We start from the raw sequence: 22,435 nt of genomic DNA, 5'->3' as shown, positions 1-22,435 counted from the left end.
AAACAGGCATATAAACTGAATTTGCCATTTATTTACACATCCTAAATACACTACATGGCCAACAGTATGTGGACACCCTTTTTAATTAGTGGATTAGTGGAAACTGTTACATTAGTAAATAAAGGATGCAATAACCTCAGATATGCTTAACATGTGACTGCTTTTATTATTCACTCTCATCTCCCTACCGTCAAGCAGTTCATCATTCTCCTGTAACACTCTCAGAACTTGCCATGCATCGGCATAACATTTCAGCAGTGTCGGAACATTCTGTGCATATACATAACAGAAACGTCTGGAGCAACAACAGCTCATCTGTGAAGTGGAAGCCACACAAGCTCACAGAACGGGACCGCTGAGTGCTGAAGTGCATAGTGCGTGCAAATCGTCTGTCCTCGCTTGCAACAATCACTACCAAGTTCCAAACCGCCTCTGGAAGCAACGTCAGCACAATAACTGTTCGTCAGGAGCTTCATGAAATGAGTTTCCATGGCCAAGCAGCCGCACACAAGCCTAAGATCACCATGCGCAATGCCAAGAGTCGGCTGGAGTGGTGTAAAGCTCGCCGCCATTGGACTCTGGAGCAGTGGAAACATGTTCTCTGGAGTGATGAGTCATGCTTCACCATCTGGCAGTCCGGCGGATGAATCTGGGTTTGGCAGATAACAGGAGAACGCTACCTGCCCAATCGCATAGTACCAATTGTACAGTTTGGTGGAGGAGGAATAGTGATCTGGAGCTGTTTTTCATGGTTTGGGCTCGGCCCCTTAGTTCCACTGAAGGGCAATACAATGACATTCTAGATGATTTTGCACTTCCAACTTTGTGGCCACAGTTTGTGGAGGCCCTTTCCTGTGTCAGCATGACAATGCCCCCGTGCACAAAGCCAGGTCCATACAGAAATGGTTTGTTGAGATCAGTGTGGGAGAACTTGGCTGGCCTGCACAGAGCCCTGACCTCAACACCATAGAACACCTTTGGGATTAACTGGAATGCCAACTGTCAGCCAGGCCTAATCACCCAACATCAGGGCCCGACCTCACTAATGCTCTTGTGGCTGAATGGAATCAAATCCCAGCAGCCATGATCCAACATCTAGTGGAAAGCCTTCCCAGAAGAGTGGAGGCTGTTATAGCAGCGTAGGGGGGAACAACTCCATATTAATGCCCATGATTTTGCAATGATGTTCGACGAGCAGGTGACCACATACTTTTTTGATCCCTGCCTCCTGCAACAGCCCCAGATCTATAAAAAACAGAAAAAGAAAAAAAAACAACAATCAATTGGCTAATATTGTGAAGGTGATGCATGCTTTCCTGTTTGATTATGCAACAAGGAGGATTGCTTATGAGTATAGATTGATAGCATTCTACTTGCGTTTGAACTAATAAAAATGCCTTCACTTGCTTGGCTGGAAATGCTGGTTTTAGGGCTTTGGAGCAATGAAGATGCATGTAGCAGACAGCTGTACCGAAGTGAAACCCACGATTCCCTTCCTTTGTGTTCTATGATTCTTTTGACACATTGCTGAGGTTCATGCTGACATCTTCAGAACATCAAGCAGAATTATGTTCAGTACAGCTTGCAAGGAACCGCATTACCAGGAAGTCAAATATTGAGCCCAGGGAAACACGTTTTCTTTTTGTATCATTGTATACATTCCCCTCAAGTGCCCAGTGCTCTTATACTATGCAATGTTTACTGTGCCCTCAAGGCATTGACAATTTAATATCAACAAGAAACAAATCTTTAAATATAAGCTCAGAAATTCTATGAGATTTTTCTTGCATAAGAGCGAAGGGTGGTACCAACTTACTAACAGGTCAGCACAAAGTAGATGCTGTCAAGATGTACTTCTCTTTGATAGCAGTAAATTAATTCTGCATTGGAGATGATGGAATTAATAAATGTTAACACCAGGGGGTGTATTTGTACACTATATATTTAGTGTATAACCCCTCCTCCCATGATGTATTAATTACATCACCCCATTGAGAGATTATTCTATAAATAGCAGCACTCCTTTTCCTTATCAGTCAGTCCAAACAATGCTAATCTATAGTACTCATTAGTTGCCTTCTGATCTGGTTGTCGCAATGCTCATAAATTAATCAAAAAGTAATACAGAAATGTTTCCTCTGATTTTAAGACTAATTACATGTTTGAGAAGGACAGTAACATCAAGAGAAATGGAAGATTCATCCCTTCTGTTTAATTTATATCACTATGTGTTGTGCAGTAAAACAGGAACATAACATTGACTTGGAGTGAAGCTGTGTTTAGTTGCGCACTACAAGACAGATGGTCTGTTCCTTTATAGACAGACACTTGCGAAAAAAAAATAACTGGTTTGTTTTTGTGTTTTCCCAGTCATTTCCTCCATTTACCACAGTGGTGACTTCCTAAATCTGAATTTATGGAGTCATAATGTACTCTCGCGTGATTGACATTTTCTTGTTTTTTGTTAGTTTTTTCCGAGGCACATAATCTGAAATCTGGTAAGAATGTGGTGGGAAATGGCATGGAGTCTGGTTCAGTTTTGGAAACAAAAGTCCTTTAGAGAATTAGATTGAGTGAATTTTAAAGAAGTAACTTAACCTATTCCTCTTCCCTCTGTGCATCTTCTCTTGTCTAATCTGCTTCAGACAGTATTCTCATAGGGATGGATTTGCTTCATTATAACACTGCCTTGGATGCCAGTCTGTCAGGAGAAGCTCTTAAGAGACACTTCATAACTATCTAAAACCCTCTAGATAAAATTAACATTTTGCTAATGCCACACGCACACAGATCTATTCAGCTCCTAATCTTGATTTTAACCTTGTTCGCGGTTGCTGTGTCTTAGTGCTCCTTATCTGGTTAAATATTCCTTAACGTGTGCAGTATGATTGTGTAAACCAAAGCAAAGGGAAGTTCAGGCACAGAAAATTCCAGAGTCTGGACTGGGCTTCAGTGAAAACTCCTTGCCAATAATTGATCTCTTACCCATTTGTAGCTGGTAGCTGAACTCAGAAATAATGAATAATAAGTCATGTGAAGTGCTTCAAATTAAGTTAGCAAAACCTGACCCAGGAATGACCTGATATTGGGTGCATTACAATTCCGCCTCTTGGATTGTAGGAACTAAAAGCTAAGCACTTTTAAATCAAGTTTCGAAGTCGGTTTATTATATGGGGGGATAAGAACACTGAAGCAGTATTACAACAGTCATCTACAAAATACTTTTATACTTAATTTGGTCTGGCAGCCGTTTTGCTGGAAATGCCTGGCAAACTCAGATTTAGTAGATTTCAACTTGAGCCATTCAAAATATTCTGAATTTTGGCCTCCCACCTTTCGATGTAACTCACTCTATCAAAAACCGCTTATGCAACATCCCCACTGCTGTAAAAACACATCCTTTTTCTATGCACGATAATCTCTTTCAACACACTCTGTGTCCTCAACCAAGTCTGTAAAAAGATCAGATGAGACAATTATGTCAAAATGAGTTCCACAGGGGGAAACATGTAGATTACTGCAGAAAGCTAAGGAAGGCTTTGATCACTACTGAACAAGTAACACAAGGTGATACACTAAAAGCTCCTTGTAGGCTTTTTATATACCCGATCCAGTTGTCATACATGGATCATCTTATTTGATTATCTGTACTTAAAATAGAGACTAGGGCCACATTGAATAAATAGTGCAGCTTTAGAAAAATCAAAATGTTTTAAGAAATATGTTGAAGATGCAACATTTCATTATTAGGCAGTATTGATACTGGTTTTATCTGTGCAACTGCTAACAAGTTACTGAGGTTACAATTCACAGGAAAATGGTTTGATAGAATTATTGATTAACTTAGTATCAGGTCTGAAACATGGCTTAGATATTAAATATTATATTCACTGCTCTGAACAAAAGATGGCATACTCTTTACAAATGGCAGTACTTTTTAATAATTCTTGAAAAAACACAAAAATGAGGATGGGACTGCAATAAAATGAAAAATTATCAATTGCACAAACCTTTTTGCTTTTGAATTGTTCTTCACCTGAGCTTATATCCAGGAGAGACAGAGATAGAGAAAGAGGAGGAAAGAAGTCGTACTGGAGAAGCAAGGCTGGGAGACTTCTCAAAGAGCTGCAGTGGGAACTGGTGTTGAGAAAAGCAGTGGACTGTTCAGCAAAGACGCAGGAAGAGCACACCTGGGAAGAACTTAACTGAGATGAAGAGATCAAGGGTGATTTAAAATGTGTGACTGGCAAACGAGTAGAAGTTTTGATGTCATCCAGGGTTACCAGTTGGAAGGCATTTTCCAAGGACAGCAAATCTTGTGCAAATTTAAATGATGGATAACAGTTACAAAGTAGGTACTCAGCTTCTTAAAAAGCAAATATAAATTAATATAACTACTAAAAAATACAGACCTCAACCAGAGTAAGATAGAGATCATAGATAAATGATGAATTAAATAATGTCTGCATAGAACAATATGACACTGATCTTTAATGGACACTGTTGATATTAAAGTTAAAACAGTGAACAGTGATAGAGTGCAGTCTTTAAATATAGAAGTTTATTTTTTACATCACAGCTGATGGTGAGTTTAACTCTTTTCAAACTCATTATTTATTTACTTTAACTACATGCTTAAAGCTAGTGAAGGCACTATTTAAAGATACAAATGCAGAACTGCTCAATTTCAGAGAGAATCTGGAATTATACAGTAATCCCAAGAGTATCAACAGCAGGACATTTGATTTTCCTGGTCAAAAACAGTGGTTTGTACAATATACAATCTGTATTGTCATCAATGCTAAATCACTACCCAATTAATCATTCCCACTGAAAGAGCATGAAAAAAAAGACATTAAAAAAAACACAGATTTATTACCAGTCTGTCAGCAATTGTTTATTTATTTATTAAAAGTAGTATCACAGTGTATACTTGACAAAGGCTTTTTTGGTAGAGTTTATGTGAATCAAAACAACTGGATTCACAGATGCCCAAAGATGTGACTTCATCTAACGCAGTGGAAAACAATCTCCACCAAAGAGCCTTAGGAGTCTTTTGGTGTGTTTTTTAAGGCACATTTTCATGTAATGATACTGAATGAACTATCGATTTATCAAAAACAACTACTACTAACTACTATTGCTAATACTAATAATGTAAAGATAATGCTGTGTCATTTCTACAAAACGCGTTTTCTTCCATACGGCTTTGGGTCACAGCTTCCCAATGAGCACCCAAACGGGAACAAATCAAGAAGCTGAAGGGAAGAGCCAAATCCATATGAAAACAAATTAATTCAAACAAAGGCCTTGAGTCTAGATCTGTGCTGACCTTACTGATAGCAACAGAAACTGAAATGTAGGTGTAATCCTACACTGAACTGCTTTCCATTGAAATAAACCTTTACTAAAGCAAGGATTCTTTCTGCAAGAGAAGAATGCAAAGGCAACAATGGTTCAAACTCATACGCAGCATATTTAGGCTAGGAAATTGATCATTTTTGGTTAAAAAAGCTTTTCTTGGACTTGCGGTTTACACAGTATTGAGCATAGCCTCTTTTTTTTTTTAATTGCCTGTAAAAGCACTGTGAATAAAATTAAATCAAAAACAAAACAAAGACAGTTAAATATAACGAGAAGAAGCATCTTTGTATTATCACTACTGTTATTTTGGTGGGAATGTACAAGTATCAAAATCAAGAGAAATAAAAACACTAACACTGTACTAATAAAGTGTGCAAATATTCCGAAGCTCATTGCATTCCTCAGTCACATTCTCTGGTATATTCTGATCATTATCACAGTTGTCAACATTAAGGCCTAGTAAAAACAGTAAAAGACACATATCTGTATCGTGCAAAACAAAAAATCACAGACATATACATTTTTTAAACTGAAATTTAAAAACAAATCAAGAACTAAATAAAATAATTAATACAAAACAAATGTAAAGACAAAGTTACTGTTAAAGCTTACAATGTCCAGTAGACAGAGATGGGCGGGTATTAGAGGTATAAAACACACTCATACAATATGGGGCTTTATATGAAGATGGATACATCCAACAACAAGGGATTATAAACTTGAGTTTGTATACTGCATAGCTGTGCTTTTAGGTGAAACTGAGATCCGGTGTCACCATTAATTAAAGAATATACTTATTTAATAGGTAGCATTTCCAGAACTACTTATCCAAAGGAAACCATAGCCAGCAAAGAATGATACAAATCAAGTTAATACTTTTAATATAAATGGCATGTCTGGGAAAATAACTAAGGCATCCCAGAGAGAGAGGAGTCTCATTAGTGCTCTGTGCTGGGAGTGGGGTAGTGTACGTGCGTGTGCTCTGGGCAGCTAAAGGGACTTCGTTTTAAACACCTCAAATAATCCTTTGATGGGAAAATTCAAGGAAATGCCAAAGTGGAAAATGCAACATGTTGCAATACAAGTTAAAGAGGAAAGGCCTCTGACTTGGAGATTCTTGGAGATCACAGATTTTGATAGAAATAAATCACAGTCTAGCAGTTTTATGGAAAATTACAAATGTTATTCCAGGAGGGACACAGCTTAAGAAGAAAAAAACAAAAATGCTGGTTTCCTCTGAGTGTGATTCCCCACAGCCTGGTACAGGAAATAATGCTACTGAGCCGAGTGATAGAGAAGCCGGTCCCAGTGACTTTTGCTCTGTCTCGGGGTCTTGCAGTTGAGAGCTGTGTTCACGCTCCTGCTGGAGACGTCACTGACTTTTCCTTTGGAAATGCAGGCACTATGACACAGATACTGCTATGATAATAGCTAGAATGACGAGGCCAACAAACACGCAAATAGCTATATAAAACATTTTCTGAAAAAAAGAAAGGAGAATAAGAAATCAGCTGACTTGCTTATCCAGATGAGTATACAATAACATGGAACTTCTTTATTCACTTTATTGTCAACTGTTTCATATTTTGTAATTATAGTGTTTCATCCTGAAACTCAAATTAGGAACCTTGTGATGCAGTCTAATTCATTTCGATATCTATATAGCCATCTAGATCTATATAGTTGTATATAATGCCCCAGCTTGATTTTGGGAAGTTAATCTGCAGATGGAAAGGTAAAATGTCAAATACATGTCACATTACAAGAGCACTACTACAAGACAAATGTTCCTGTCCTATACTGGTTTGTAAAAGGTATGTGGTCATAGCTAAGATCATGAAATGCATATTATAACACAGAACACAGATTATTGACATGACTACTGACCATTACTAACAGGGGTGGTTAGGGCAGGGAAATGCAAGTGGTGAGTGAAGCATGCAAGTTAGTCACATTTTCACCACTGACGCAGGTATTTGGTAACCACAGCGCTTGTATAGGTCTCCATTTTTGAAGGACTCCTTTATTTTCTGTGTGGCTTAGTTTGTGTTCAAAATATGTACTGAACACGATTATATAATTCCACCCTTTAAATAATTTACACTTTAACTGATGGACAACAGCTTAAGATGATATCATATCTTCAATGTTGTAAGAAATTCCTATAATGGACAACTTATATGAACATATTTTCACTACAGGTTAGCCTTATTATGATGATGTTCTGATACTAGATTAAACATACATGAATAATTGAACATGCTTAGACAGATTAATTAGCAATGACAATGGTAGTGATAGCTTTGTTATAATAGTTACCTAGTGCAGCGAGTGGGAACTATTTTATTCCCACAGACAGACCAATGATTAGTGCAATTATGCCAAGAACCACCAGCACAGCTAAAGCAATTATTACATATTTCTGCCAAAAACAAAAGCAAAATGATTATACATTATTACACATTCTTACATCATTAGTCGCACATCCAATTGCACTGTAGTAATTGCAAGCATTGATGCCTGACATTTAGACATTTCATCATCAATAAATCATACTGGTCACAAAAACTAGTAGTGATCTTGGCAAACACAGATAGTAAGACATTGAACTGCAATGGTGTTAGTGAAGCTTTTTTTATTCATTAAAAGTACAGGAATGAAACATTCTTAGTGTATAAGGACTGTAAAGGCTTGCTGTTAAAGCTGCTGACATGAATGCAGACATGACCAATAAATTTAATAAAAATAATAATAATAATAAAAGATTGAAGGAAATGTTCAGGATTTTATGAAGGATGTTTGTGGGTTGAACCTGGCAGGCTGAAGACATTTCTTACCCGTCGTGCTTTACTCTGGTATTTCACAGCTTTTTTAGTCTCTTCTTTGGCACGACCAACATAGTCCACTGCGTTTGTCACATTTTTCTCTATGTTGTTCACCATTTCCCCCTGGAAAACAGGAGAGAGAGAAAAAAAAAAAGCTGTTCATTCACACTTTTCATAATGTACAGTTAAAATGGATAATAACGAAGATTGTGGGCCCATGTTTTTAGAAGAGAAATGGTCATATGTAGGTGAATAATGGAAAATGGTGGTACAAACATACCAATTCAAGCCTGGATAATGTCAAAAAAGGAATGTGATCATTGAATTAATGAAATTCACAATACACTACACACTCTGCAGTGTTAAATCTCTACCTTATTCAAGCAGAGAGCAAACTGCAGTTTGGAACAAAGGTTCTGGACAACGTTACAACTGCAATGGGACACAAATGATGTAAGGGAAGACAAAAAGGGGACACTACCATGTTTTAGCTCATCAGGAACAAATCTGAAACTAACATGTTTTGACAGTGTCTATTTCCTGTCAGCAGTGGACATATTTTGAGCAAGTTACAGGGCAACTGAAATTCATTCTGTTAGAAATGGGCTGCTACAGGACATGGCTTTGTGACAGAGTGGGAAACTCCAGGTAAAATGGATATGCATGACAGAGGACAAAGATTTCTATACCTGCACCTCTGGCCTCGCCGCTGGATTTGAAGCAAACGGTACATAAAGAAACAAATCATTACAACGTCCATTTCAGTGTCCCGACAGCATCTTCGCATTTCAATGTAGGTTTGATACAGAAATCAAGGCCAGTCTACAAATACACTATCTGTAAAACACCTGATTTCAAAGCCAGTATAAACAGGGGAAGGACAAGCTACACTACACTGTTGTGACACTACGCTGACTTCACGAGATCAATAAGAAAACCCAGATGACACTGCTCCCAACTCAGTCTGAGCATTCTCCAAATACCTGAGTCTCCACCAGCATCGCCATGTCCACAAACATGTCATGCAGCTCCCTAATGCTCGATTCCAGTTTGATTATATCCTTGTGCCGTGATTCAATCTCATTTAATGCCTGCCGGGTGATCTGGGAATCGGAGATGATCTGCGGGGGAAAATGAATGATGCCTTGAATTCACAGTGCAAGAGAACTCGGAGCCAAAGCAACGGCCTTTTGAACAACACTGACCACAACAACTGCCTATGTGTGAGACAGAAATAGGAAACATCAATGTTAAGGTCTGATAGATACTACGACGTGGGTTTCAGTAAAGTACTTACATTTTCTACAAAATATCCACCAGAGGGGGCTGCTAATTGTTTCTAACTGACATTTTGTTGGGGGAAAGCTTTTTTATTAATTGGTCATAGTATAAATGTAAATTATGGTTTGGGAGTAGAATACTGGAAATTAACAAGATATATTTTAAACTAGGTAAAAAATAAATGATAATTAAAAAATCCATCAAATATAATGATAACAGAGTCACTTTCATTACTGGACACTCACATCAGACGTGAATATTGCAGGATTTCCACTTTCCAACATGTCTTCCAGTTCTTCATTTGTAGTTACTCTTCCAGCTAGAAATGCAAAAAACAGCTTAATAACCTAGTGACACTGCAGCAGAAATTAAAAATGTAAATACAAAGATTGATGTGACAGCAGCTACAGGACAGATCTGGACTAATGGTCTAACCCTGTTCGTGCTGAAGAGGTTGTGCTGAATTTCTATAACCCACAATACGCAAGAACCAGTTTCATTCCTAAGATCTCCATTGTATCCACTCACACTCACACTCACACGGTGTGGGGTGATGGGAGTGGTGCACACTGGCTGCCACATTCCACATCCTGGGTACATCTGTTGATTCAGCTGTCTTACAGATACTGTTCCTACCCAGCACACCAAAACAAAAAGCCTGGCGGTCCTTTTGTATTTAGCAAAAGCTGATTCTCAGCTGACAGGAGCCCCCTTAATGCCTAACCCTTAGTAACACTGCAACAGAAGTGTCTTCTGGGAAGTGCAAATGGCTGCATTCACAACAACCCACCTTCCCAGTCAGGAGGTGAGAGAGGCCCTGCCGAGCAGAACACAACAAGGGCCTTCAGAGCCGTGCCTGACTGCCTGCCTGCTGTAGCTCTGCGCAAAGAGATGGCTCTACTCCTTCATTATACGAGAAAGCCTAATTGTGCTCTGTAACAGGAGCTGAAATTTCATCTGCCAGCGGGGAGCTTCCAGTCTACAGGGATTGTGTGTTGCTCTGGGAATTCATTCCACCCTACCTGGATCGAGGAGTTGTGAAAAGACATCTCTCACATAAATAGTATGGATGGTTAACTAAAAGGCCACACACGTATATCTATAGGAGAGAATGCGACTTTCAGAAGACAGGAGAGTTTGGACTGCTATAAAAGGTACATATTAGATAGCACTTATCATTTTGCAGACAGAAATGCTGGTACAACTCCAGATAAGCCAGAACTCAGGATGACGCGGTGAAAACCCACTAAGCCCAGATAAAATGAGCTTGGCTTTTACCAGATAAAAATAGAAAATGTGGGAAGTTCATGGGTTATTTCTAACATCACATTTTTTAAATATTAGCCAAAGTGCCGAATAACATTAATTCAGACAGTCCTATTAAAAAACAAAAAAGCATAAGGGCAGTAGGTGTCCTGGTAATGCATTCCCATCCTTTTCTTTCCATCTTGAAATTCATTATTCTCTCAAATTGTTTTTATTTTTCTTATACAGTCTAGGTGTACAATTCTATCATACAAAGTTCAAGAAAGCCATATGCAATTTTTGGTTTCTTTCATAGTTAATGCCATAAATATCTATTACAACCAACCGATCAGAAGAGCCCACTCTGAAGACAGCAAAGCTCATAAACTACAGAACACTAGCAAATGTCCTGTAGTTAACCTACAAGAGTTTCTGTTGTAATGCAAAAACTCGCCCGGAGCATCGGTTGTGATGCAGCCAAGCATTACGCTGACATTGCTAGCATGTAATGAACGATCAGAGCCATCTCCTGTCAGGTTTATATAAAACAGATCAGCTGCTGTGAGGAAAATTAATATTTATCCATGGAGATATTTTTAACAGACCAGAAAACTATAACTTGATGTGCTGACACTGGATTATAAATAAATTGTAAATGAAAAACTTCAACAGCATTGGTCTCAGGCAATGGCATCTATGTCATAAGAAGGGAGTCTCCCTGAAACAAGTGAAACACCCCTGCTTTTTGTGATAAGCTTCTCGAGGCCTACTGAGCACTAACAGCCCCAGCTGTCTCACCCACTGTTCCTTAGCAACATAAACACGGGTGTCTCCTGTTGCACATCGTTTCCCAGGGTGCACAACAAAACCCGCTCTTCAGTGTGTGCTGAGGAGATTACATTTTTTAAAGCTTGTGAAATCAAACGTGCACCAAAGCCCATGTTGTTCTTCTCAAGTTGCATTAAACATTGACCATGAGTGACAATTCTGCTTGTTTTAAACATTTATGACCGACAATACAAATATAATGATACTATCAGTATCTACTGTGTTGTATAGTTATACATATCTAAATTGTTTACCAATGTGTGTATTAATATATATATATATATATATATATATATATATATATTATATAATAATAATTTTAAAGGAAGACTGTGAGTGTGCAATTTGGCGTTTTGTGATTTACACAGGATGGACAATATTTAGTTCAGTTTCCACTTACTTATCTCAAGCTGCCTCTGGATTCTTCCTTTACTTCTTTCCCGAAAAGAGACTTGAGTTTCATTGTATTGCGTCATGACCTCCACAAATTTCCGTGATAATACAGTGTGCTGTTGGTAACACACAAAGAAAAAATAAATGGTAATTGCGGACTAATAATGGTGTAGGAAATCAAGTGGAAAAATGACAACATTCAGCCAAGGGTTGGATTACAGTTGCCGATACATTCCAATTCGTAATTAAAAATAAATACATCGATTAACATATCCCCCTATAAAATGATAAGTTAATTTCCTGTTGTGATTTAAAGCCATGCTTATTATAACCACACATATAGTATCCACATAATATTATTAGTTTAAAAAAATATATATAATGAACTAACCTTAAGATAGTGACTTTGGTTATGTTATGTTTCACTTGTATGTGTTCAATGTAATGTGAAATGTAAACAATGTCATGAACACACATATATATGTTGTTTATACACCGATCAGCCATAACATTATGACCACCTGCCTAATATTGTGTAGGTCCCCCTTTTGCCACCAAAACAGCCCTGACCCGTCGAGGCATGGACTCCACTAGACCTCTGAAGGTGTGCTGTGGTATCTGGCACCAAGACGTTAGCAGCAGATCCTTTAAGCCCTGTAAGTTGCGAGGTGGGGCCTCCATGGATCGGACTTGTTTGTCCAGCACATCCCACAGATGCTCGATTGGATTGAGATCTGGGGAATTTGGAGGCCAAGTCAACACCTTGAACTCATGATTCATCAGACCAGGCCACCTTCTTCCATTGCTCCGTGGTCCAGTTCTGATGCTCACGTGCCCATTGTAGGCGCTTTTGGCAGTGGACAGGGGTCAGCATGGGCACCCTGACTGGTCTGCGGCTACGCAGCCCCATACGCAACAAACTGCGATGCGCTGTGTGTTCTGACACCTTTCTATCAGAACCAGCATTAACTTTTTCAGCAATTTGAGCTACAGTAGCTCGTCTGTTGGATCAGACCACACGGGCAAGCCTTTGCTCCCCTTTTCCTTCCTTGGACCACTTTTGAGAGGTACTAAGCACTGCAGACCGGGAACAGCCCACAAGAGCTGCAGTTTTGGAGATGCTATGACCCAGTCGTCTAGCCATCACAATTTGGCCCTTGTCAAAGTCACTCAGATCCTTACGCTTGCCCATTTTTCCTGCTTCTAACACATCAGCTTTGAGGACAAAATGTTCACTTGCTGCCTAATATATCCCACCCACTGACAGGTGCCATGATAACGAGATTATCAGTGTTATTCACTTCACCTGTCAGTGGTCATAATGTTATGGCTGATCGGTGTATATAAAACGTTTTTCTCTCACCTGAGTTTTTTGTATCCGTAAGTCCACTGACACTCTGTTTTCATTTTCACCTTGTAGAAAGGTTTGCTCCATTGCTATTATTCAAAACATAATTATATTATGATGTGGGAACATTTCCTAGAGTCATTTCATGTTCAAACATAAGAGGAGACACAGGAAGCAAAAACCAGAGATAGGCTGTCTCTCGCAATGCATTGTGTTGTTATGGTTTGTTTCCATCATTTTGATTTTCCACTCTTCAGTACTTCTTACTCATGTGCCCAATTATGCTGTAATTATTTCCCACGCTAATGAACTATCCGGTGAAAAATAAGCTTCTTAAATCACGACCATGTTGTGACTGAAGTGCTGACATTCACTGATACGCACCGAGAATTAAATCAAATCACTAGGGTGCCCTGTCAGATCCAATGGCTTCGGTGGCTTTTCTTTACTGTATGGATTAAACCCTCTTATTACATCACCACCTTGACAGATGGTGAGCCCAACAGGTTACAAACGGGCACATATACAGATTGGTGTGCCTTTTAACAATGACAAAAATAAATAAAACAAACAGCATCTGTACAGACAGGGCGGTTCATTTCACTTCTCCCCCGAGGACACAAGACTTTGAGATTCCCTGATTTGCAAATCAAATTCAGACGATACTAAGCAAATACAGCTCTGTGTTATTGTAGGTGTAGAAGGCAATACGGCATTCAGCTCACATTTTAACTTGGCCCGGACGGTATTGGCATTTTTCTTGATTTCGATGGTAAGCTGCTCCAGGTCTTGTTTCGTCTCTGAAGAAGCAAGCACACACAAGCAAAAAAGGTGAAATCTTTAAAGTCGTGCAGGAAATATATCATTAAAAAATATATATATTAGAATAATAAAATGGGGGGTTTATAACACTTTGCATATTTGTTATTCTATCAATGGATTCTAACACTCAGGTTCTATTTTTAAAACTTGAGACTTGAAATCTATATATAAAGACCCAGTATTTGTGCTAGTGTTGCTTTCTAGACCACACAAAGCTTTTTTGTTGCAGTCTACAAAGATGCACTATATCTCTCAATTCTTGCTTTCAACACAAACAAGGTTTATTTTTAGGCATTACTGAAAACACCATGAAATAAGAATATAAATATGAAAAACAACTTTCACCATCTACAAGATAAGAGTGGGAAAGCAGAAATGCAGGCAGTTCTTTTTTTATTCCCATGGTTTAGCACTTTACACTTCATGGCAGTGTTCCACCAAACACTGTCTTATCGATTCCTCAGAGATAACACAGGGGATCCAAGGTGACATCATGTAACCCCAAGATAAGTAGAGTCTAAAATCTCCAAAGAATGATCTCCATTCATTGTGATGGCTGGCAGTGGCCTTCCCCCAGTCGTAACTGGTTTAAAGCTATAATTTGTCTTTGCCATCCCTAAAGACGAAAATCATTCATCAGTAGTTCAACTGAGACGTCCATCTCACAAGCTGTACCAGTCTGTCATCGCTCCACATTGAGGAAGTCAGCTGTGAACGTCAGAATCGTACTACGGTTTCTTTAGACTCAGTGCTTTTCAAATTTCGATTGTTTTTTATCTTAAAAAGAAAACTGGCATTACCTTCTCACAATCACACACCATCTTCACACAATTTATTCAGGTTTGGAACACATGAAAGAGCGTATCACGGATAATATGGCAAAGATCCATATACAGAACAGGGCAAATGAATTGACTCTCAAAATGCCCTTCAGACTCAACAAAACAATAACAGGTGGAGCCCAGCATTGTTCAAGGCATTTTAAAAGTTATCAAAATACAAGAATAACAGGTTGCAATGAACAACAGCTTGAAAGAATGAATAAGCATTTCCAGTCACTACAGAGGGTATACATATATAGGAAACTAAGACTTCCTGTTTTCTGGTCTTATCCCTTTCATTGTAAGAGTTGTACAAAAATCTCTGACTTTCATTTTAGCACACACCACAGAATGTATCCGTAAAAGCTCACTTCACACCTGGCTTTTTGGTTAACAGCATGTGCTGCAGCAGTTTCCTTGGTAACTAGAACAAATCATGAGTTTTAAGGTAACCTGTATTTGCATTTCTCTTTCACTTCCCTTTTCAATGGTGTTAAAGAGTGAGGCTTTTAGAATGACCCACCCCACCAAAAAAGCAGAATAGACTGTATGCCTATGATTTACAGCAGATTTATATTTCATTTTATGTGTAAAAACTATACAACAATACAATACATGTTTATAAAAAGGTGGCCAAATACAGGAAATATACATGTATTAGAATATTAATATATTAAAGGAATAAAATAATAAAATCAAGCTCGGCTAACTCCACAGATGTCAAAAGATGCATAGTCCAGATGGTGAAAAATAAGTTATTTAATTTGGTGAAGCAGAGCTTGGACGATCTGAGCAAAGGTCAAAATCCAGGCTATGACTTCACTGCTTCAGTGATAATATTCAAATTTTATATTCACTGATACAGGAAATGTTAGCTATTAAACCAGTTTTTATACATTATTGGCATTAGGTTTAAAACAAAACAAAACATAAAATGGAATCAATGTTAACCATTAACTCGTTTTTTGTGGCAACTCAGACTGATCCATGGTCTGAAAACTTTGATTTATTTTGTAATGATTCAAATGTAATCTCTTCTGATGACTGGAATGCATTAATAGGAAACTGAGGGAGTTTAATAAAAGTTACCACACCAATAGAATAAACTGAAGCACATGCATATTTGAGCCTTTGCAAGTACTGGCCCCCAAAGAGTAATGCTGTAACTGTTTTGGAAATCCAACAACAAAACAAGCCCTATAAACTGAAATGAACTGACCTAATTTTCAAAACATATTTACAGCTGTTTCTGACACTGTCCCCTGGGGCATTTGCCTTTAATCGAGTTTGAAACGGGTGCCCATTATCTGAGCCCATCTGTGTTAACTGTGGTCTACACATTACAGCCAATCACTTAGCAATTCCACAGCATCTTTTCATCACATGCTGTAATTCGTGCCAAAGCACAGTGACATACAAATTTAGTTCCAATTTCGGGTTTCTGTCTTGCCCTCCTATTCAATTAATCTTTTGACAATAGCAGTGGATTCTGGGTGCCTGTCTTTGACCAACCATGGAGTAAAGCACTGTCCAAGGGTCACATAGGTCTGAGCTTGAGATGGAGAGAGAGAAAAAAAGATGTTCTGCTTTCCAGGTAATTTGAACACTAATACAATGATTCATCACTGACACCAGCAGCATCACGACAACGGCAAACTTGCAATTAAAGTCAGTTCCGTCTGCCCTCACTTCTCTAATGTTAGGAGCAGGGCCTCCAATGCCAGTCACTTCTCGCAGCACAGTGCTTCAGCTTTTTAAGAGCCTTGTTGTCTTTACTTGCTACTTTGTAGGAATCTTTGAAGAGCCAGGTTTCCTATGCAGACTTCCGAACATCCCAGTTTCTTTGCATTTTGACAGATATGACGTTTCCTGAAAGCGGACAATGCTGCACAGGAAACAAGAAACTGCTTGTTTGCTTTGCCAGACGGAGGCCTCGGAATATCAAAGCTAAATTTAGTTATTTTGTGCAAACCACTATGTTTTAAAGTCAGATCCCTGGATCCCAAAATATTATCTGTAACACTAAACTGTCAAAAAATAATAATTAAAAAAAGAACCCTCCATCTGAATGAAATTATATATCTATATATAAAAATGATGATAATATACTCTTTTATGCCTTTCTAAGGTGGAGCTTTTACTAATCTTATTCAGAAACACCAGACAGAGTCTAATAAAACTATCAGTGGAGTTATTACATCTTACTTAACTCATTCACATGCAGATATGATGTGTTACTGTTATAGGCCAGGCAGAAATAATTATCAGTAATACAAATCTAGATGTAAATGTACAAAATTACTACACATGCATATACACATATAAGTGCTGCTAACCTCAGATTGTCACTTCTGAGCTCCACTACTAAAGAGAAATGTCATTTACTTATGTAAAACAAACTTTTGACTCACAGAAGAGTTCTGTTTAAATAATGCTACAAGAGTTTCCAAAGGCTAACTCTTGGTTTTATTCATAGGATGGGAGATTTTTACACAAGCAGGGAGTTAGAAAGGTTTCAAGCAGCCACTGACCATGTAATCTGAGGCCTGTTTGCCTTATCATTGTGATCTGGCTCCCATGTGTCAAACCTACCCACTCTTTCCACTGCCATTATAATAATAGAGGCCTTGGAGTTTGTACTTACGTTCCTCAGGATTTGGAGCAGACAGAATGTTGCTGTGCTTCTTTTTCACTTCCTCCACTTGAGAGGAAATTTTATCTATAAGTCCCCGAATTTCCTCGACCTTAAAAACATACAAATCAATATGTGTAAAATTAACAGTGAACAACATGACATTATTAAAAAAAAAAAACAGCATTGTACAGACTAGCACTGACTAGAAACACACTTACCTTCTTAAAGAAGCCATCCATGAAGGATTCATTTTCAACGGTAACTGTAAATTCATCGTCTTCATACTTGCTGTTCTAAATGAAATAAATAAATAAATGCTGACAAAATTAAAAATATATAAAAATAAAGTTCCCGTAAAAGGCAAGAAAAAATGCTGCTATAGGTCAACTGAATGCCATCAATTGAAAAACTTGATCTAGAAATCAAAATGTTAAGTTAAAAATGGCAAGATTCGAAAATTAGATTTAGGAGAAAAGTATTACTGTAATTATTAAGAGTTGTTGGTTGTTAACACATTTGTCATTCTTTATAATAGATACTAGATAATAGATTTGAATTTGTATTGTAATAGTTCATCTAGATGTATTTTTTCAAATGAAACATTTCAGTGTCAAATTAGATGCAACTATTATTAGTCAAACTTCCATTACTTTGTATCTTGTGTATGTAGTTAAGTATTGAAACAATGTTTTAGAGCTTTTGCATTCTCCGGTGTTATTTCTGAATTGTTTATATGAGAAGGGTTTTGCCTGTCCTTAAATATCCTCTCTCAATGAAACGCCCTTTCATTTAAAAATTCAAAATGAACTGGCATATGTGCTGCTGCCATGTGAGTTTCTATAGCAAGAGATACATTTTTCCCCATTTAAGCCTGGTGTAGCTTAAAAAATGACATGATATTTAAGATCAAACTTTGTGTGTGTGTGCAATAGGCCTATTTATTTTGGGCTTAAATTTAAGAAGACCAAACAAAATGTCTTAAAATTCTGTGTCAAATAATTAAGTGTCGTGGTATTAAAATTTAAAGTCGACACTCAGAAAGTGTACAGCTGCATAAGAATTGGATACATATTGTGAAATGCAGTAAAAAGCCACAGACTTGCAATTGTATTATGTACACATAAAATAGCAAGGAACTGACAATATCCGATTATTGGTAAATTTCCCTAAAATAAATAACATTCCATGCTTCAGGATATGAAGAAAATTAAAAAGCTTGTGATGAGTTAAAAAACAAACAAACACACAACTAAAGGAGGTTCTGGTTTACGTCACTGAATCAGTCTCTGGCAATTGAAACCATTGTATTAAACACACAAAAAACAAGCATGTCTAAATACAGGAAACTGATTGTCTAGTTTCCAAGATACAGAAATACTACCTAAAGTACTGAGGGCACTATTCAGATCAGAAAATGTTCTCTCAATGCATTCAATTTCTTTACATACAGTTTACAGAATATTGCTTTAAAGCTGGAAGCAGTAAAATAGCTTCTTGTCAATTCTGAAAAAGACAAAGTTATTTCACAACATCTCAATTAAACACAGCCTTACAACAACTGCACATTGTACTTCCACTTTACTTTATATTACATAAACAATTAAACAAATAAAACCATACATTACTAGTCTGGCATTACAGTAAAAAGCCTTCCAGTAATCTCTCAAATAAAATTACTGAAATGAGTGCAATATGTCAGATTGCACAACATTTCAGATATTCCGCGAATCTATTTTAGACACAGGAAGTAGAAAAACATGAACATCACTCAATACAACCTTCCAATTAGACTGATGAAAAAAGAAAAAGTTACACATAAAGAATAAAATGGTAAGTCTCTCGAGCTTTCACAAGATAAATCATACCTGTAACTTATAATTGGTATTTTGTAAACAGGAATTTTTAAATGTCAAACATGAACGAAAACTCCAGTCATCATTTTTGAAGAATAAGATGATGTTTCAACATTGAAGTGTCTTCATCAGGATGTGAAACACTCAAAAAAAATTAAGGTTAATTGACAAACAAGATTAACTGTAATTTGGTTATGAGAAGTAGGTTAATTATAGTAAAATGTAAATTCTTCCCTTTAAAGAATATGCATCTGTTCAACAAAAAATCATTTTCATATCTTTCTGTGCCATTCAATATGGATTTTACTTAAAGCAGCAGTTTCCATATTCACCTTCTTATTAATGTATTGCTCTTCCTGTTAGAAGTGGTTGTATGGATCTTGTTTTTCTTTACAAGGCAAGAATATGCCAAAAATATATACAGCCTATATCTGTAAATGCAAAAAAGACTACGGAGGCCAATGAGGAGATGTGTAGGACTGTGTCATGCTAATTTTGTTTACGACTCCACTTTTTTGGTTGCGTTTTTAACACTGAATGGAGAAAAATTTCCTGCTAATGCAGTAACATCAGCACTGTTTCCCTCAAAAACAATTGTGCTTCCTGACAAAATATGTCCTATTGTACATAAGCTGGAATGCTGACTGATATATTCATGGTATAGTTAACCAGGCAATTGTTTTTGGTACTATAAAGAAGGCATTGTGTAATTGTTTTTTGTATGTTGTTACAATAAGGGGACAATCAAAAACAACACTGTTTTTTCTGTTCAGAGAAATCAAGCTATTTAAATTGTAAAGCACCATACATGGGTTAATCCAGGCATCTGACAAGTTTTCTTTGTGAAGAAACACACATTGGATTAAGAAGAACATAAGAAAGTTTACAAACTAGAGGAGGCCATTCGATAGTTCAATTTGTATTTGCTGTTAGAAACAACTTCTAGCAAAACATTTGCAAAACCCAGCTCTGTGCTATGGTTTTATATTTATTTGTTGTATTTGGGTAACGTACGTCCCTCGAAACATTCTGAATGGCACTTCTCTTCAAATGTGAAACAGTTAACATTAAATTGAAGCATGATGAAACCACAGGAAAAAGGTTTATTCCTCCCTGATTAGTGTGGCACTCAGCTGACAATTCTGAATTTCACACACTGCTAACAAGTACTATCCTGCAACTCTTGCAAGCTTGAGCTAGCGGTTATGATTGCAAAACATTCACACTGGGCTGCAGTCAATGCATCTGAACAGTTTCTGGAAGGACACTTTAAGTAACTTGTTTAGCATCACAGCAGATCAAAACATTTAAATAGTCAACAAACTTCTCTCTGGAAATGTATAAAAATGCAATCAAGTCAGTTTGTTTGGATTTTTTTGTCTGCAGTCCCAGTCTGTTGTGATGCAATTGTGCTACATGTTCAGGCGTGCTAGTAATGTGTCTTGATCTTTGAAAACTGTTTGCCTCCAGGTAGGGAGAAAAAGGTCTTATATGATACTAACATTTTTAATACTTTAACAAATCCGTTATTTATTTGCCGACAGAGCACCACCGTGTAGGTTTTCCATATGAAAATAACACCTAAAAAGCAATGCAATTTTATGTATGCATATCTCAAAACCCCCTGACATTATTCAGTGTGATCCTGTGTGCATGGCATGTTTAATGCATGCAAGGACAGTCAACTTAAATGGCTGTTGCATTGTACCCACCTGCGTTAGTGCATCATGAAAAGCTCAATCTCTGTCTTTAACACTTATGATTTCTACATTTTGATACTGTCTGCCTTCCCACTGAGAGGGACTAGAGCCTGGGGATCACAACGACAGGAATATATATTCTGCATACTGGAGACTCCTTACTGTATAATGAAGCTCAAAATCACAAGCACCGGTGCAACAATGTTGTCTTTGTCCAAAACACGGCACTTGTGACTTCCTGCAAACCACAGCACCGGCAACAACCAAACAAAATCTCATCCTTTTAACTGACCATATTCTTGTATAATTTAATAAGGCATTGTCGTCTCTGTGTTTATCAATTATCTGATAAAGGAAGATGACCCACCAAACCCCTTCCTTTCAGTGGCACCACAGCCAGCTGACTTTAGCAACGCCCAGGTGCTCAGCGAGAGCTCTCCCGCAGCACTGCTATTTCAATGAACCTCGGCCGATTAAAAACACGTATTCACTCATTTCAGAGCTGTGATGTAGGCTAGTACCACTACTACATCGAAAAACAAACATACTGGGTAACGTCTGAACACGTTCAAACAGGAAAAAATAAATCGTATACATGCACACACACCTATACATAACTGTATAAATAACACAGTTCCCTCTGGCTAGTTTCAAAACAGAGACCAGCGGAAATCAGGCAGTGATTTCATTACACAACATGGAAGGATTCAGATGGTTTTAAACTGGGCCTGATCGACCCAGGGGAATCCGCTGTGTTGTTCACAACAATAAAGAAAGTTACTCACGGCTGTCAGATCGGCTAACCGGTCCTTCATCACAGCAGTCTAGCGCAGACAATCCCCGGGGAGACCAAACATGAAACCCCCACGGTCCCGTGAATCAGTGGGTGCCGCAGTATCCAAGGACAGACGGGTCGTTTTCTGTCGAGGTTTTAAAAACAAAAAACAAACCCACTTTTCAAGGCAGCAGCTCCGCAGCGTTGCCTCGGGCGCTGTGTCCGACTCCACTAACTACAACTGCACAGAGCAGCGGCCGCTGTGGACACGCCCCTGTGCGCGTCACTAGCACGCACAGCACAATCCGAGCTGACGTCATTCCGCGGGATTTACACAACCCGGGTTCCAAATAATGTTGAGGATGTGTGCAAATTTCCCGTTAAATTAGTACAGATTTATTTATAGCCTTATATATTGCTTCAATTATATTAAGATCAATATCTACATTGGGTGTTTTTACAACTACAGTTTTTCAAATTGCTCTATATATATATATATATATACACTCACCTAAAGGATTATTAGGAACACCATACTAATACTG

The 22,435-nt window shown here is 37.8% G+C and overlaps 1 protein-coding gene across 2 annotated transcripts; it reads right to left on the bottom strand.

The window, feature by feature from the left end:
• Positions 1-4,884: 4,884 nt before the first annotated feature.
• stx2b (syntaxin 2b) lies at positions 4,885-22,142 on the bottom strand. 2 transcript variants are annotated; one of them, XM_066688728.1, is made up of 11 exons: positions 21,901-22,142; positions 17,781-17,855; positions 17,572-17,671; positions 14,010-14,084; positions 13,300-13,373; positions 11,944-12,052; positions 9,716-9,789; positions 9,173-9,310; positions 8,202-8,312; positions 7,684-7,786; positions 4,885-6,844 (listed from the first exon to the last, which is right to left on the bottom strand). In XM_066688728.1, exons 1-10 carry the CDS (start codon positions 21,928-21,930, stop codon positions 7,703-7,705), a joined length of 870 nt encoding a protein of 289 aa, XP_066544825.1. In that variant the 5' UTR covers positions 21,931-22,142; the 3' UTR covers positions 4,885-6,844; positions 7,684-7,702. The 2 variants fall into 2 exon arrangements, with proteins under 2 accessions (XP_066544825.1, XP_066544827.1); XM_066688730.1 differs by lacking the exon at positions 7,684-7,786 and having other exon boundaries at positions 21,901-22,141.
• Positions 22,143-22,435: the final 293 nt, after the last annotated feature.

This window comes from Amia ocellicauda, chromosome 17 (assembly GCF_036373705.1).
Source record: "Amia ocellicauda isolate fAmiCal2 chromosome 17, fAmiCal2.hap1, whole genome shotgun sequence".
In the NCBI taxonomy this organism is placed as follows: domain Eukaryota; kingdom Metazoa; phylum Chordata; class Actinopteri; order Amiiformes; family Amiidae; genus Amia; species Amia ocellicauda.
This window is presented reverse-complemented; position numbering and strand designations above follow the sequence as displayed.